A 12797-nucleotide genomic window follows, 5' to 3' on the forward strand; every position below is an offset into this window, starting at 1 on the left:
CAGGGCTTTTATTTGTTGGCAGTTCTTTTTTTTTTTTTTTTTTTACCCCATTCAATCTCTTCTCTTGTTATGCATTTTTCAGATTTTCTCTCTCAGTTTTTGTTCATTTAGGTAGGTAGTGTGTTTCTAGAAATTTAACTCTTTCCTCTAGTTTCTTGAATTTGTTGGAGTACAATTATTCATAGTATTCTGTTATGATCTTCTTTATTTTAGGTAGGTTTGTTGTAATGTCTCTCTTCTCATTTTATTTGGGTTATTTTTTTCCTCTCCTTTTTTTTTCTTTTGTCAGCTTGTCTGATGGTTTGCAGAATTGTTTGGTCTTTTCAAAGAAAGAAGTTTGGTCTTGTTGATTCTTTATGTTGTTTTTTTCTGATATTTCATTTATTTCTGCTCTAATCTTTATTACTTCCTTTTGTTGACTGTGGCCTCTTTTTGCTATTCTCTTTCTATTTGTTCTAGTTGTAGACCTAACATTTTTCTTTTGATATGTTCTTCTATTTTGATGTGTGCATTTACTGCTATAAATTGACCTCTGAACACAGCCTTTGCTGTTTCTCAAGGGCTTTGATATGCTATGTTTACATTCTCATTTGATTCCAGGAATTTTTTGATTCCCTCTTTGATTTCTTCTATTAGCCAGTGGTTTTTAAGTAAGATGTTATTCAGGTTTCATGTATTTGATTTTTTTTCCCTTGCTCTTTTGTTGTTGATTTCTACTTTTATGGTGTTCTGATTAGAGAGAACGTTTTGTATTATTTTAATGTTTTTGATTTTATTGAGAGTTGTTTTGTCCCTAAAATGTGGTCTGTTCTGGAGAATGTTTCATGTGCGTTGAAAAAAATTCACGTTTTGCTGTTGTGTGCTGAAGTGTTCTATATAATCCTATGAGGTAGAGTTGGGTGATAATGGTCTTTATTATCTTCTGCATTTTTGTTGTATTTCTTTCTAGATGTTCTGTCCTTTATACAGTGGTGTGTTGAAATCTTCTGCTATTACTGTGGAACTGAGTATTTCTCTTCTCCATGCTCTTAGAGTTTGCTTTATGTATTTTGGAACCCTGTCATTGAATGTATAGATATTCGATTGTCATTTTAATCATTATATACTGTCCTCCCTTGTCTTTATGTTCTATTTTACCTCAAAGTCTATTTTATCTGAGAGTAATATTTCCATTCCTACTCTTTTTTGGTTACTGTTTCCTTGATTTTTTTTCTTTTAATTTTTAGTATTTTTATGTCTTTTTGTCAATGATATGTCTCTTGTAGATAGAATATTGGTGAAATATTATTTTTTAATCATTCTGCCACTCTGTATCTCTTTATGGGTGCATTTAAGCCATTTATATTCAGTGTAATTATTGTTGGACGGATATGAGTTTATTCCTGTCATACTGTGCTTTTCTTCTGTGTTGCTCACGTTTTCTTTTTTCTCTTACTTTCCCATGCTGAGTTCCTTTTGTTTGTGGATTTTCTTTTCCTCTCTTTCATTATTATAAATTTTGTGTTTACTGAGTCTTTATTTTTTTTATTTTTTGGATGGTTAGTTTTGTTAACTTTCTTTATGGTTTCCTTGAAATTTACCCTTATCTTCCTACGTTTGAATCAGTCGTTTATTACTTGATATTGTCTTGACTACCTCTCCATCTGAAAGTTCTATACCTACCCATTTATTCTACTTTTTATTGTTTTGATGTTGTCATCATTTATTGATTGATGTTTCTGTTTTCCTTTCTGAGTCTTTAGCTTTGTTTTATTATTGAGATTTCTTTGCCTAGGTTGGTATCTGACGGATGCTTACCTTTGTCCTAGATTGTGGTTGTTGTCTGATGTTGGTTCTATAACAGAAGGTCTCCCTTTACATTTCCTGTAAGTTTGGTTTGGTGTTTTAGAATTCCCTTAAATTCTGTTTATCTGGATACGTGCTAATTTTGCTATTTTATTGGAGAGTTTTGCAGGATATATTACTCTTGGTTGGCAATTTTATTAATTCAAGGTTTTTTATATGTCATCCCATCACCTTCTTGCCTGCATTGTTTTTGCTGAGTAATCAGAGTTTAATCTTATTTTTTCTCTTTGTAAGTGACTTTTTGTTTTTCTAGAGCTGCTCTCAGGATTCTTTTTCTTTGGTTTTGGAAAGTGTAATTATGATATATCATGGTAACTTCTTTTGGAGTCCATCCTATATGGGGTTTTTGAACTTACTGGCTGGTCATTTTTTCTTCTTTCATGCTATTTTGGAAGTTTTCTGTCAGCACATCTTCAACAATCTTCTCTGTTTTTTCCACTTTCTTCTCCTGCTCTGGAACTCCAATCATGTGCAAATTTTGCTCTCAATTGTATTCCACATAATTCTTAATTTTTGTTCATTGTCTTCTCTAATTTTTCCTCAGAGTGGTGTCCATATATTTTTTTCAATATCACTGATTCTGTCTTCCATTGTTTCAATTTTGCTTCTAAAGCCTTCTATTGAGTTGTCTATTTCTGAAATTTTGTTATCTTTCTGACTTTTAGTTGCCTTTTTTCATGATTTCTAATTCTTTATTTATTGTGTAGTTTTGTTCTTGTATTATTTTCCTGAATTCTTCTATATTTTTGTCTGTGTTTTCCTTTTTTTGTCTTTGTTTTTGTTGTTTTCATCTATTTTTTTTTCATAATGTTGTGTATTTTTTTCTTTTTTTTTCTGTGTTTATTTATCTCTTTCCTAATGTCTTGGAGAGCTCTAAATATTAGTATTTTGTATTATCAGGTAGTTCCACTGCCTTTTCTTCTACCAGAAGTTTATCTGATTATTTTGGTCACTTTCTGGAGCCAACTTGTTCTGTCTCTAAGACATTAAGGTCTTATTTTCTTTGTTTATTGATTGTATATTTGTTTGTTTCATCCTGTTTTTCTCTTTCGTTTTGATATCAGGGTGGGTAGGCTGGGCTTGCTTGCTGCTTGCTTGTTGTGGGCACAATATTTCTCACCACCTTGTCCAGTGGGCAGAGCAGCGGCAGTCAGGGTAAGGCTTCTTCTTTCTACACTGATTTGGTGAGGTGGGTTAAGGTGGCTTGGGTGGGTGATATTTGCTTTCTGATGTTGGTCCAGAGGTGTGGGAGCATTCACAGCCCCTCACTATATGGAACAGGGTGTCAGATGGGTGGTGGTACAGGCTTACTTCCCACCATTCAGCTGTTGGTTGAGTGGTGGAAAGGCACATGCAATGGAAGTCTGGGGTGGAGGTATGCCTGAGTGTTGGGGATACTCTAGCCTTGGCAGCAGGGAGGGGTCCAGATAAAGGGGAGGAAGTGGCATATGTACTGAAGGAGGAAGTGTGAAAAAGCTTGTTTTTCTGGTTACGAGGTGTTCTGTACCGTGTTGTGAGCTCTTTGAAGTTGATTTCCATCTTCCCTGTCTGGGGTCATTATTGGTTGTTTCATAATAGTTGACAGGGACCTCTACTTCATGTCTCTCCTAGCTCTCTGCTTTCTGTCAATATCTTCTTTCATTCAGTTTTTGACCTAGTTCCTCATCCCTTCATTTGATGCTTAAAGTTCCAGGATTGATGTTTGTATCTCTTTTACTTAGTTTTTTGGGTCTTTGCTTCAGAGAGATGGCATGGTGCTTGTGTCTAGGATGTAATGTAAGCTGGATTCACATGATTCATTTTTTAATATGTGTATCCAGTTCTTTGAATACCCATTCCTTAAAAGTCTTTCACTTCCCTATTGAATTTAATAAAACTTTGTTGAAAATTCACGAGTATATATGTGTGGTTCTATTTCTAGACTCTGTGTTCAATTTTGTTCAACTGTTTGTGTAATTGTGCAACAGTGTAACAGAGTGTTAATTACATTTGTTCTGTAGTCCATGTAGACCTATGTAGAGAAGGTTTCTCCAGCGAGCTTATTAGACTTCTAAAATGACTACTCATGCCTCTCAGAGGGAGCACGTAGAAGTTGCCAGGCTAGTTAAGGGCTATCCCCACAAATGGCTCAAGATTCTGTCATATTCTAGAGACCAAGGCAACCATATACTTGTTCAGGTTGATAAGGGTGAAGAAACTAACACCATATCTTTGGGTAGTTTTAACATAACATGTAGAAAAGTATAAGATAGAAGAGTTGTGTCAACCTTTAGAAATACAATTTGTATCGGTTCACCTAAGGTCACAATCACAATCATACACAGGCAAGGTACACTCAACCTCTTCACCAACATCTTATCTCATCATTGCCTCAGCTTGAAGTTCAGGACTTCAATTTCTAAATCCATATCAGGTATGGGTGAGACTCCTTGGGTACAGTTCATTTCGTACAGCTCCTAAATTATTGTTTTTCTGTATTTAAAGACATATGAACTGGAGTCATGTTCTCTCTTTCACACACACAACATACAATGGGAGGGAATGCAAGATTATCAAAATAGACACTACTTTTCAAAAAAGTGGCAAGTGAAAGGCTATGGTGCTTCCTGTAGTCATTTGAATTACATCAACTTATTTCAAATATTAAGGCCAGATTTTTTTCTTAAAATAAAACCTACTTTGTCATGTTAGATTTTTAAAATATATGGCTGTATTCGAATTGCTAAATAATACTTGAGAGATTTTGAGGCTATTTTGATGAATTTTTACAAAATTTTGTAACTCCTTTTTTATCTTTGCTTGAGTTATGCTGTGTGTAGAAAATGAGTTTGAAAGTATTTTAATTTTCTTTTGTCCCAGAAGGATTTTTTGCTGAAATGATGAGTTGAATTCATTGATAAAGCTATATGTGGATGGATCTTTTTTTTTGGGGGGGGGGGGAGAAATTAAAGCATCATTTAACAGGTATCATGTTATTATTTTGATTTTTAATTTTGTGTGTGTGTGTTCAGAAAGTTGTATTTTTCAAAGGCTTCCTTCACCTCTTCTCAGTTCAGAAAAATATCGGCATGTATTTGTTTAGAATATCCTTTTATTATCCTTTAGAATATACAGAATCAGCAGTGATGACACTTTCTTCTCTACCAGATCTCGGTTTGTTTTTCCTCTTTTTTTTTTAAATTCATTTTGCTAGACACTTATCCATTTTATTAGTCTTCTCAAAAACCAACTCTTAGTTTTATGTATTTTCTCTATTTTAAATTAATTTCTATGTTTATGATTTCTTTTTTATATTTACTGTTTCAATTCTACAATATTCTCCGGGTTTATTTTGCTCTTTCCTTTCTAGCTTCTTGAGGTAGAAGCTAGTTCATTTTTTAAATAATCTTTCCTATTTTCCAATATTTGCAATTTAAGGTATACATTTCTCTTTATGCACTATCTAAGTAAGCTGCATCCAACAAATTTTAGTATTTTTTATAATATAATAATGTACACAATACATTCTAATTTTTACTGTGACTTTTTCTTTGATCCATAGCTTATTAAGAACTGTGTTTTTTAATTTGTAAATAGTTGGGGAGTGTATAGTTACTTGTTTAATCAAATTTCCTAGTTGAATGCTAATATTATCACACATATTTCTGAATAAGTCCTCTGAAATGTATTGCAGCTTGTTTTGTGCTAGGATATTGTCTATTTTGGTGAATGTTCCATGAGGACTTTGTGATAAATAGAATAGTCCCAGATTTCCTTTCTCTTCTCTATTGCCATACCGTCACTTTACTTTTGTCTTTATTGGTTTAATATAAAGCTTTAAGTCAGATGATCATTACCCAACATTTTATTGTACAAACTATAACTTCTCATTTTAGAATTATTATAGGAATTTTGGGTTGAGTTTTATAATTTGATTTAATGTTAAGAAATAATTGTATACAAATTCTTTTTGTAGTATAAATTGCAGTGATTTTATCATTTCCTTAAAGTGAATTTATATCTATAATTATATTCCAGTCTAGAAATATTTATTTCTAAAAATTTCTTCAGAATGAAATGTAGGTAATTGTCGATTTAAGCACTCTTTTATGGATATTGGCTAATGAAATTGTATGAAATGTTTAAAAAATTAAGCTACGTGTTTTAACCTGTAAATAGACACACTCATGATTTTTGACAATAGGATTGATTACACAAGGAAATTAGATAGTGGGGAACCATTGATGTATGCAACAATTTTCGTTTCTACTGAGCAGCCTGAGAAGAACTAGGACATGCCACAGAATCCTTCACCACACATTCTGAAGTGTAATTAAGATGATTTGGGGGCTGCTAGTAAGAAAGATCTAAAAGAACTGTGACCTTAACAAGGTAGAGTTTTGATTTTCTGTTTACAAAAGAAGTACAGAGTAGGTTGCTTATGGACATTGAATTCTTCTACTCAGCAATTATTAACTCTTGACTTCCATGTTATTTTATTTTTCTTAATTTCTTTATTTTGGCTAAAGTATACTGAGCCAAAGATACGTCATTTTAACAAATTCTACATGCACATTTCAGTGACATTGGTTACATTATTCAAATTGTGCTACCATACTTACTAGTTACCATTTCTTCATTATTCTACTACCATTATCTTAAACTAACTGCTGCCTAAGTTTCCCATTCAATGTTTTGAGTTGCCATTTGTAAATTTGATCTCACATAGATCATTCTTTAAAAGCACACAATGCTCAAAGCAGAGGTAATTTACTAATGAAAATAATGTATTTTTTCGTTCAAAGAAGACTTCAGGGGTTAGCTTTGGTTTAAGATTTAAAACTTTAAGAGTATCTCTGGGAAAAATTTCCTTGTGCTCATGCATGTAAGTTGAGTTTTTCTGCATCAGCAATGAACATACTAAAGAGGAAAAAAAAATTCCCTTTTACAATATCATCTAAAAGAATATAATCACTAGGATTAATTTTAGAAAGACTTGTACAGAGAAAAGTGTAAAAGAGTACTAAAATTAATTAAAGATGACTTAAATAAATGGAATGGCATTTCATGCTCGTGGACTGGAAAATTCAGTATTGTCAAGATGTCAATACTACCTAAAACAGCTTATAAATTCAAGAAAATCCCCCTCAAAGTTCCAACAGCCTTCTTTCCAGAAATGGAAAAATCAATCCTCAAATATGCATGGAACTGCCAAGGGCTCTTAGTTGCCTAAGCAATCTTGAAAAAGAACAGAGTAGAAAGACTCTCACCTCCCATTCTCTTAACTTCCATTCTTTGGTATGATTGTGGTCACAGGATGGTTGTTGGAGCTCTGAACAATTTGTCTGAGATCTAGAGAAGCATCAAGGAGAAAGGGTAAAAGGGAGTTTGGCTTCGAATTTGATCATTTCACTTCCTGCGTGTCTCATTTAATGACTTAACTCGTATCTTATGTCACCTTAGCTTTCAAAGAATGCTGGGAATTTAATTTTTTAAATCTGGGACTACTGATTTTCCTGGAAATATAAGGTCTAACACTAAGAATCATAGATTTGCAAGCTATTCCTTTAACTTTTTTTACTTCCTTTATTTCATGTTTAATACAGATTTTACCAATTTGCCTGTCTGAAACTCTTACAGTGACAAACTCAAGGCTGTTACTGCTAGTGTGATATATTAGTTTCCTAGGGCTACCATAACAAAATTCTGCAAAGTAGGTGGCTTTAAACAACAGAAAGTTAGTCTCAGCTCTGGAGGTGGAGGTTCAGCATCAGGGTGTCAACTGTGCTGATTCCTTCTGAGGCTTTGATGGAGGTCTGTTCTGCTCCTCTAACCTAGTTCCTAGTAGCTCCAAGAATTCCTGAGTTGCTACTGCAGCATCACATGGAGTCCTTCATCTTTCTCTCTTTGTCTCTGTGTACTTTCTCTTTTATAAAATCACCAGTGTGACCCACCCTACTCCACTAAAATCTCTTATTAATCTAACTAATAACATTTTCATAGATCCTATTAAAAGTGTCACATTCACAAGTATAGGGGTTTGGACTTCAACTTATGTTTGTGAGGGACACAACTGAATCCATAACAAGTGAGAACCCTGCTTTATATATATTTGAATTGAATTTTCAATGATTTGTTCTGAAATCAATAGTCTTCGTCCAGTGGGAGCGAGTTCAGATATCATCTGCAAGGATATAACTTAACAGTACACATTCAAAAGGCTTGCCTATTTTGGAGGTCATGATTTAAAAAGGAGAATTGTTACATATTTAAGTTCTTCCCAGTCTGGACTCTTCCCTTTGGATGATTTGACCTCAGGTTATATTTTTGTGATTTTTCTCCCCTGAGTACCTGGTCCTGTAAATCCTATTTTACATGGGTGATTATCCTTGCAACATCTCTAGAGATGCAGAACCTACTCTCAGAATTATGATTAAGGTCACAATGAATTTAATGATGGAAGCATCACTACTTAAGATACATCTATTAAATGACTCAAAAATATTTTTTGTAGTTCAAGTGTAAATAAAATGCCAAAGATTCTTATGTTACCACAGAGAGTGCTTGCCTAAGTGAGTGTTTACATGACTAATTTTTTCAGGAATTGAAATGTTGGACCCAAAGCGTAATGACATATGAATATGAAATTATTCTCCATCCTTCAGGCAAACCAAAGTTTGACTTTGTTGTAAAAAGTCAGACCAATATAACAGATTGAGAATCAAAAGGCTGTAACGGCTATTTCACTTCTAAACCACAAAATGCAAAATATTTTTCTAGTCACATTTCTCTCTCCCACGAAATTTACTTCTTATTTACTTTTTTAACCTCATACAACTTATTTAACATTTGATTTTTTAGAACAAATTATCCCAGTGTTGAGGTCTCTGGCTCTCTCTGCTTATAATGAAGATTCAGACTTCTTTTGGCTAGAAGACATTTTTGATATTTGTGTTAGAAGTACCAACAATTTAAAAGGTAACAATTTTATGAAAGATTGAGACGGACTTCCTGAAGCATGGAAAGTTTGGCCACAAAGAAACAGTTCTAATTCAGGTGATGGTGCATGTACTATCTTACTCTCTGTGTTCACAGAGACGGCATCACAGAGACGGTGTATGAGGCTCTTATTTTTTAGGACAAGGGAGAAGGAACCACAATTCAGAACTTAGAATGAATGACTGTTTCATTATGTAGGTAACCCAGGAAGTGTTTGTACACATAAGAGTCTTCATTAGGGTTTATATTATGCAAGGGTACATTGGTAGTGTGATTTGGAAAGTCATAGTCTTTTAAAAGTTCTCCTGAGTGATTCTGATAATGAGCCATGTTAGAGAACCTTTGTGGTCGATAAAAATATGGGGATTGACTTAATTCTGAAATACCTTTTTGGATACTTTCATAGTGTAAAGATCTAGAATACATTTACCTCCTCTTACATCAGTGTTCTTAGAAACTAATGTAAGGGTATTTGGGGGTTATTCTAATAGGCAGAGATTTGTAAAGCTCATATAGGATCAACGGAAGTGCTCTGTAATCTGTTAATAATTCGATTATAATGTAAATCTTTAAACCTTGCATGAGTGGCTTTCAAGGACCTAAGATGATACTTATGTAAGCAGTTATTACTTCAGTTCATAGGAGTGAGAGATTGAGTAAGAAGAGGACTGAAATTGATCAGTAAACTTAGCAAATAGTGTTTTAACAATGAAGAACATAGAATTGGGTTGCTTGCTTGAAATAGATGTAGAGTAGATGGATTAATTATTTAAACAATGGAGATACTACACTGTATAAATATAGAGAGGAAAATTGTTACCGTAGAAAATGGAAGAGACAATTACAGGAGGACTATTTTAAAAGTGGTAAAGAGATGGGATCTAGTGAACACAGAGGGTTTGGTCATAGAAACAGAAAATTCATATATTGTGAAGAGGTCCAGCAGAATTACAATGTCAGATATTGAAGCAAATGTCAATAGGGACTTCAAGAGTAACTAGATATCATTACTAGGATTATTTTAAGAGAAACCAGGGTTGGTTAATATTGAAGATATTTATGATATACTTTGTGTTTGTGTGTGCCATATTCTTTTTCATTTTTTCCTTGAAATCTCTTCCCTAGTCTTTTTCACTCCTGCACACACATCACCAGCAAAAAGTAAATGGTTTTCAACAAAAATTTAACCTTTCCATGTTTTATTCATGCTCACATAATTATTTTTATTTTGTCTTATAATAGTATTATACATAATTTCATGCTTATTTCTTTGTTGCTCAACAGTAGTTGTTATAAGTATTTTTAAAATTGTGAAGTATGTCCATTGTGGATTTCAGTTATTAGTTAAAAAGATTCTGCCATTCCTACAATGCAGAAAAAAAATCTCATTTGCTAACATGAAAGTGAATATTAAATAAATCTTCCTTTATTTTTGTACTAAAACTTTATTTACATTTTATTTTTATAAACAGTATTGAGTATATATACTCAATTTTATTTTCTAGCAGATGTGGCAAATTAGCGTGTTAAACCTATTTATTTCATAATCTGCTCTTTTCCCATATGTTTCTAATTACTTGTTTATCTTTGTTATTTGATAAGATCTCTGAGGTTATGGACCATATTTTAATCAGCCTTATATTCCTAAAATTTTGTACAGTGCTGAAATATAATAAATCCTAATCCCTATTTGTTGAAAGAATAAACAACTTATAGGGAGATTTCATAAAGTCACTAGTTGCCATTACATTTACAGGTAAATTTGTCCTGACGTCTAAAATAAGGATACACAGAAGAACGTATGGAACAATGTGACTGAGTTTGTCCTTTTGGGGCTCACTCAGAGTCTCCAGGGTCAGAAGGTATTATTTGTTGTGTTCTTGCTCATCTACATTGTGACAATGGTGGGCAACCTCCTCATTATCATGACTGTGGGGGTCAGCCCAACACTGGATGCTCCTATGTACTTCTTTCTTGGCTACTTATCATTTATGGATGCTGTTTATTCTACTACAGTTACCCCAAATATGATTATAGACTTAATCTATGAGAAGAAAACCATCTCTTTCCAAGATTGCCTGACCCAGCTTTTTGCAGAACACTTATTTGGTGGTTCTGAGATTTTACTTCTGGTGGTCATGGCCTATGATCACCACGTGACTATCTGCAAACCCCTGCATTATATGATGATCATGAACCAAAGGGTGCGTGTTTTGCTGCTGCTGGTGACCTGGGTCGGAGGTTTTGTGCATGGTATAGCTCACCTTCTCTTTGTTTACAGTCTTCCCTTCTGTGGTCCCAATGTTATTGACCACTTTTGCTGTGACATGTATCCATTATTAAAGCTTGCCTGCACTGACGCCTATGTCATTGGTCTCACTGTGATTGTCAATGATGGGGTAATATGTGTGGTCATCTTTATGCTGTTACTCATCTCCTACGGAGTCATTATGCACTCCCTGAAGAATCTTAGTCAGAAAGGGAGGCACAAAGCTTTACCCGCCTGTGGCTCCCACATCACTGTGGTGGTCCTCTTCTTTGTCCCTGGTATTTTTCTGTATGTGAAACCTCCTTCCACCTTACCCATTGATAAATTCTTGACGGTGTTTTGCACTGTTTTCACACCTATGTTTAATCCCTTAATCTATACTTTGAGAAATTCAGAGATGAAAAATGCCGTGAAGAAGCTTTGGACAAGAAAAAGAAAATGAGGCAATAGGCAAATGCATCACCTACTTTGAATAAAGGTTTTCCCTTCCAGGAAAACAAAAGATAAAACTGAAATCCACTGCCATCCAGTCAATTCCAGGGAAGCTGTGTGTAATTATTTAATTGTAGTAAATATTTCCTCAAGTCATCATGATTGTGCATGATGGAAAACACTTATTAGGATACCTCCAATGATTAATTTTGTTGAAAATAAATTTTTGAGATTTTTATTTCCTGAGAAAATATACATACTTTTTTTATGTAGAATAGTTCTGTTGAGTCTATGGATTTACATTCTGTGTGATGACTTATGCTACATCTAATGCCAGAAAGCTATTTTAGTTGATGGAAGGTTCTCTCATGTCTTTTAAATAAGTCTAATCCTTTTTTCACAATTAGTAGTGCTCATTGTCAATTTCAGAATAATACATTTTGAAATATAACATAAAAATTGTTCCTTCCATCCCAGAGACAGAATATATTACTTAGAAATTTATGTATTTATTTTTAAATATGTTTTAAATATAGTGCTCCCCTGTCACTCAGGTCAACTCTTTAGATCTGTGTTTGATGGTCAGAGTTCGTAGATTGTCATGAATGTGATCGATTCACTTGTTTTTCCGAATCTTTGTTGCAAGAGGGATCCGAGGTATCTTCTACCTACTCATCCATCTTGGCCCCGCCTCCCACCTCATAGTATTTTTGAGGAATGCTTGGTGGATTCAAACTGCCAATCTTTTGGTTAGCAGCCATAGCTCCTAACTGTTATGCCACAGCAGCACTAGGTAATTAAGACACACAACAAGTATTAAATGTTTTTGGAACAGATTGTTTTATGTAATGAATGCCTTTCTGATTGTCAGTAAAATAGACTACACATTCTTGTTGACTTAGGTGCTAAATCACCGGTGTCTTCTCTGTTTACAATTGTCCTATAGTAGTTTGGTGCAATGGTTAAGTGCTTGTGTTCATTTATTTCTTTTATATCTCAAAAGAGATTGGCTTAAAACAACTTAATCTTGTAGATTGAGTCTTGCCTCATTAACATAACTGCCACTAATCCCGCTTCATTAACATCATAGAGATAGGATTTACAACACATAGGTAAATCACATCAGATGACAAAATTGTGGTAGGTCACACAGTACTGGACGTTCTGGTTTAGCCAAGTTGGCAAAATTTTGGGGGGAAAAAATTCAATTCATTACAGTAATTGGGACAATTATATAGATCAATTAGGCAAATAAAACAATAACTTTTGTTTG

General features: G+C 33.8%; 1 protein-coding gene across 1 annotated transcript; it reads left to right on the plus strand.

The window, feature by feature from the left end:
- Positions 1-67: 67 nt before the first annotated feature.
- Positions 68-11784, plus strand: LOC135229391 (olfactory receptor 4A47-like). Its single transcript, XM_064278990.1, has one exon. The coding sequence runs from the start codon at positions 10725-10727 to the stop codon at positions 11532-11534; it is 810 nt and encodes a 269-aa protein (XP_064135060.1). The 5' UTR covers positions 68-10724; the 3' UTR covers positions 11535-11784.
- Positions 11785-12797: the final 1013 nt, after the last annotated feature.

Source organism: Loxodonta africana, unplaced genomic scaffold (assembly GCF_030014295.1).
Source record: "Loxodonta africana isolate mLoxAfr1 unplaced genomic scaffold, mLoxAfr1.hap2 scaffold_29, whole genome shotgun sequence".
NCBI classification, from domain to species: Eukaryota; Metazoa; Chordata; class Mammalia; order Proboscidea; family Elephantidae; genus Loxodonta; species Loxodonta africana.

Coding starts and splice junctions, on each gene's coding strand:
- LOC135229391 (XM_064278990.1), top strand. CDS start 10,725: ATGGTGGGCAACCTCCTCATTATCATGACTGTGGGGGTCAGCCCAACA.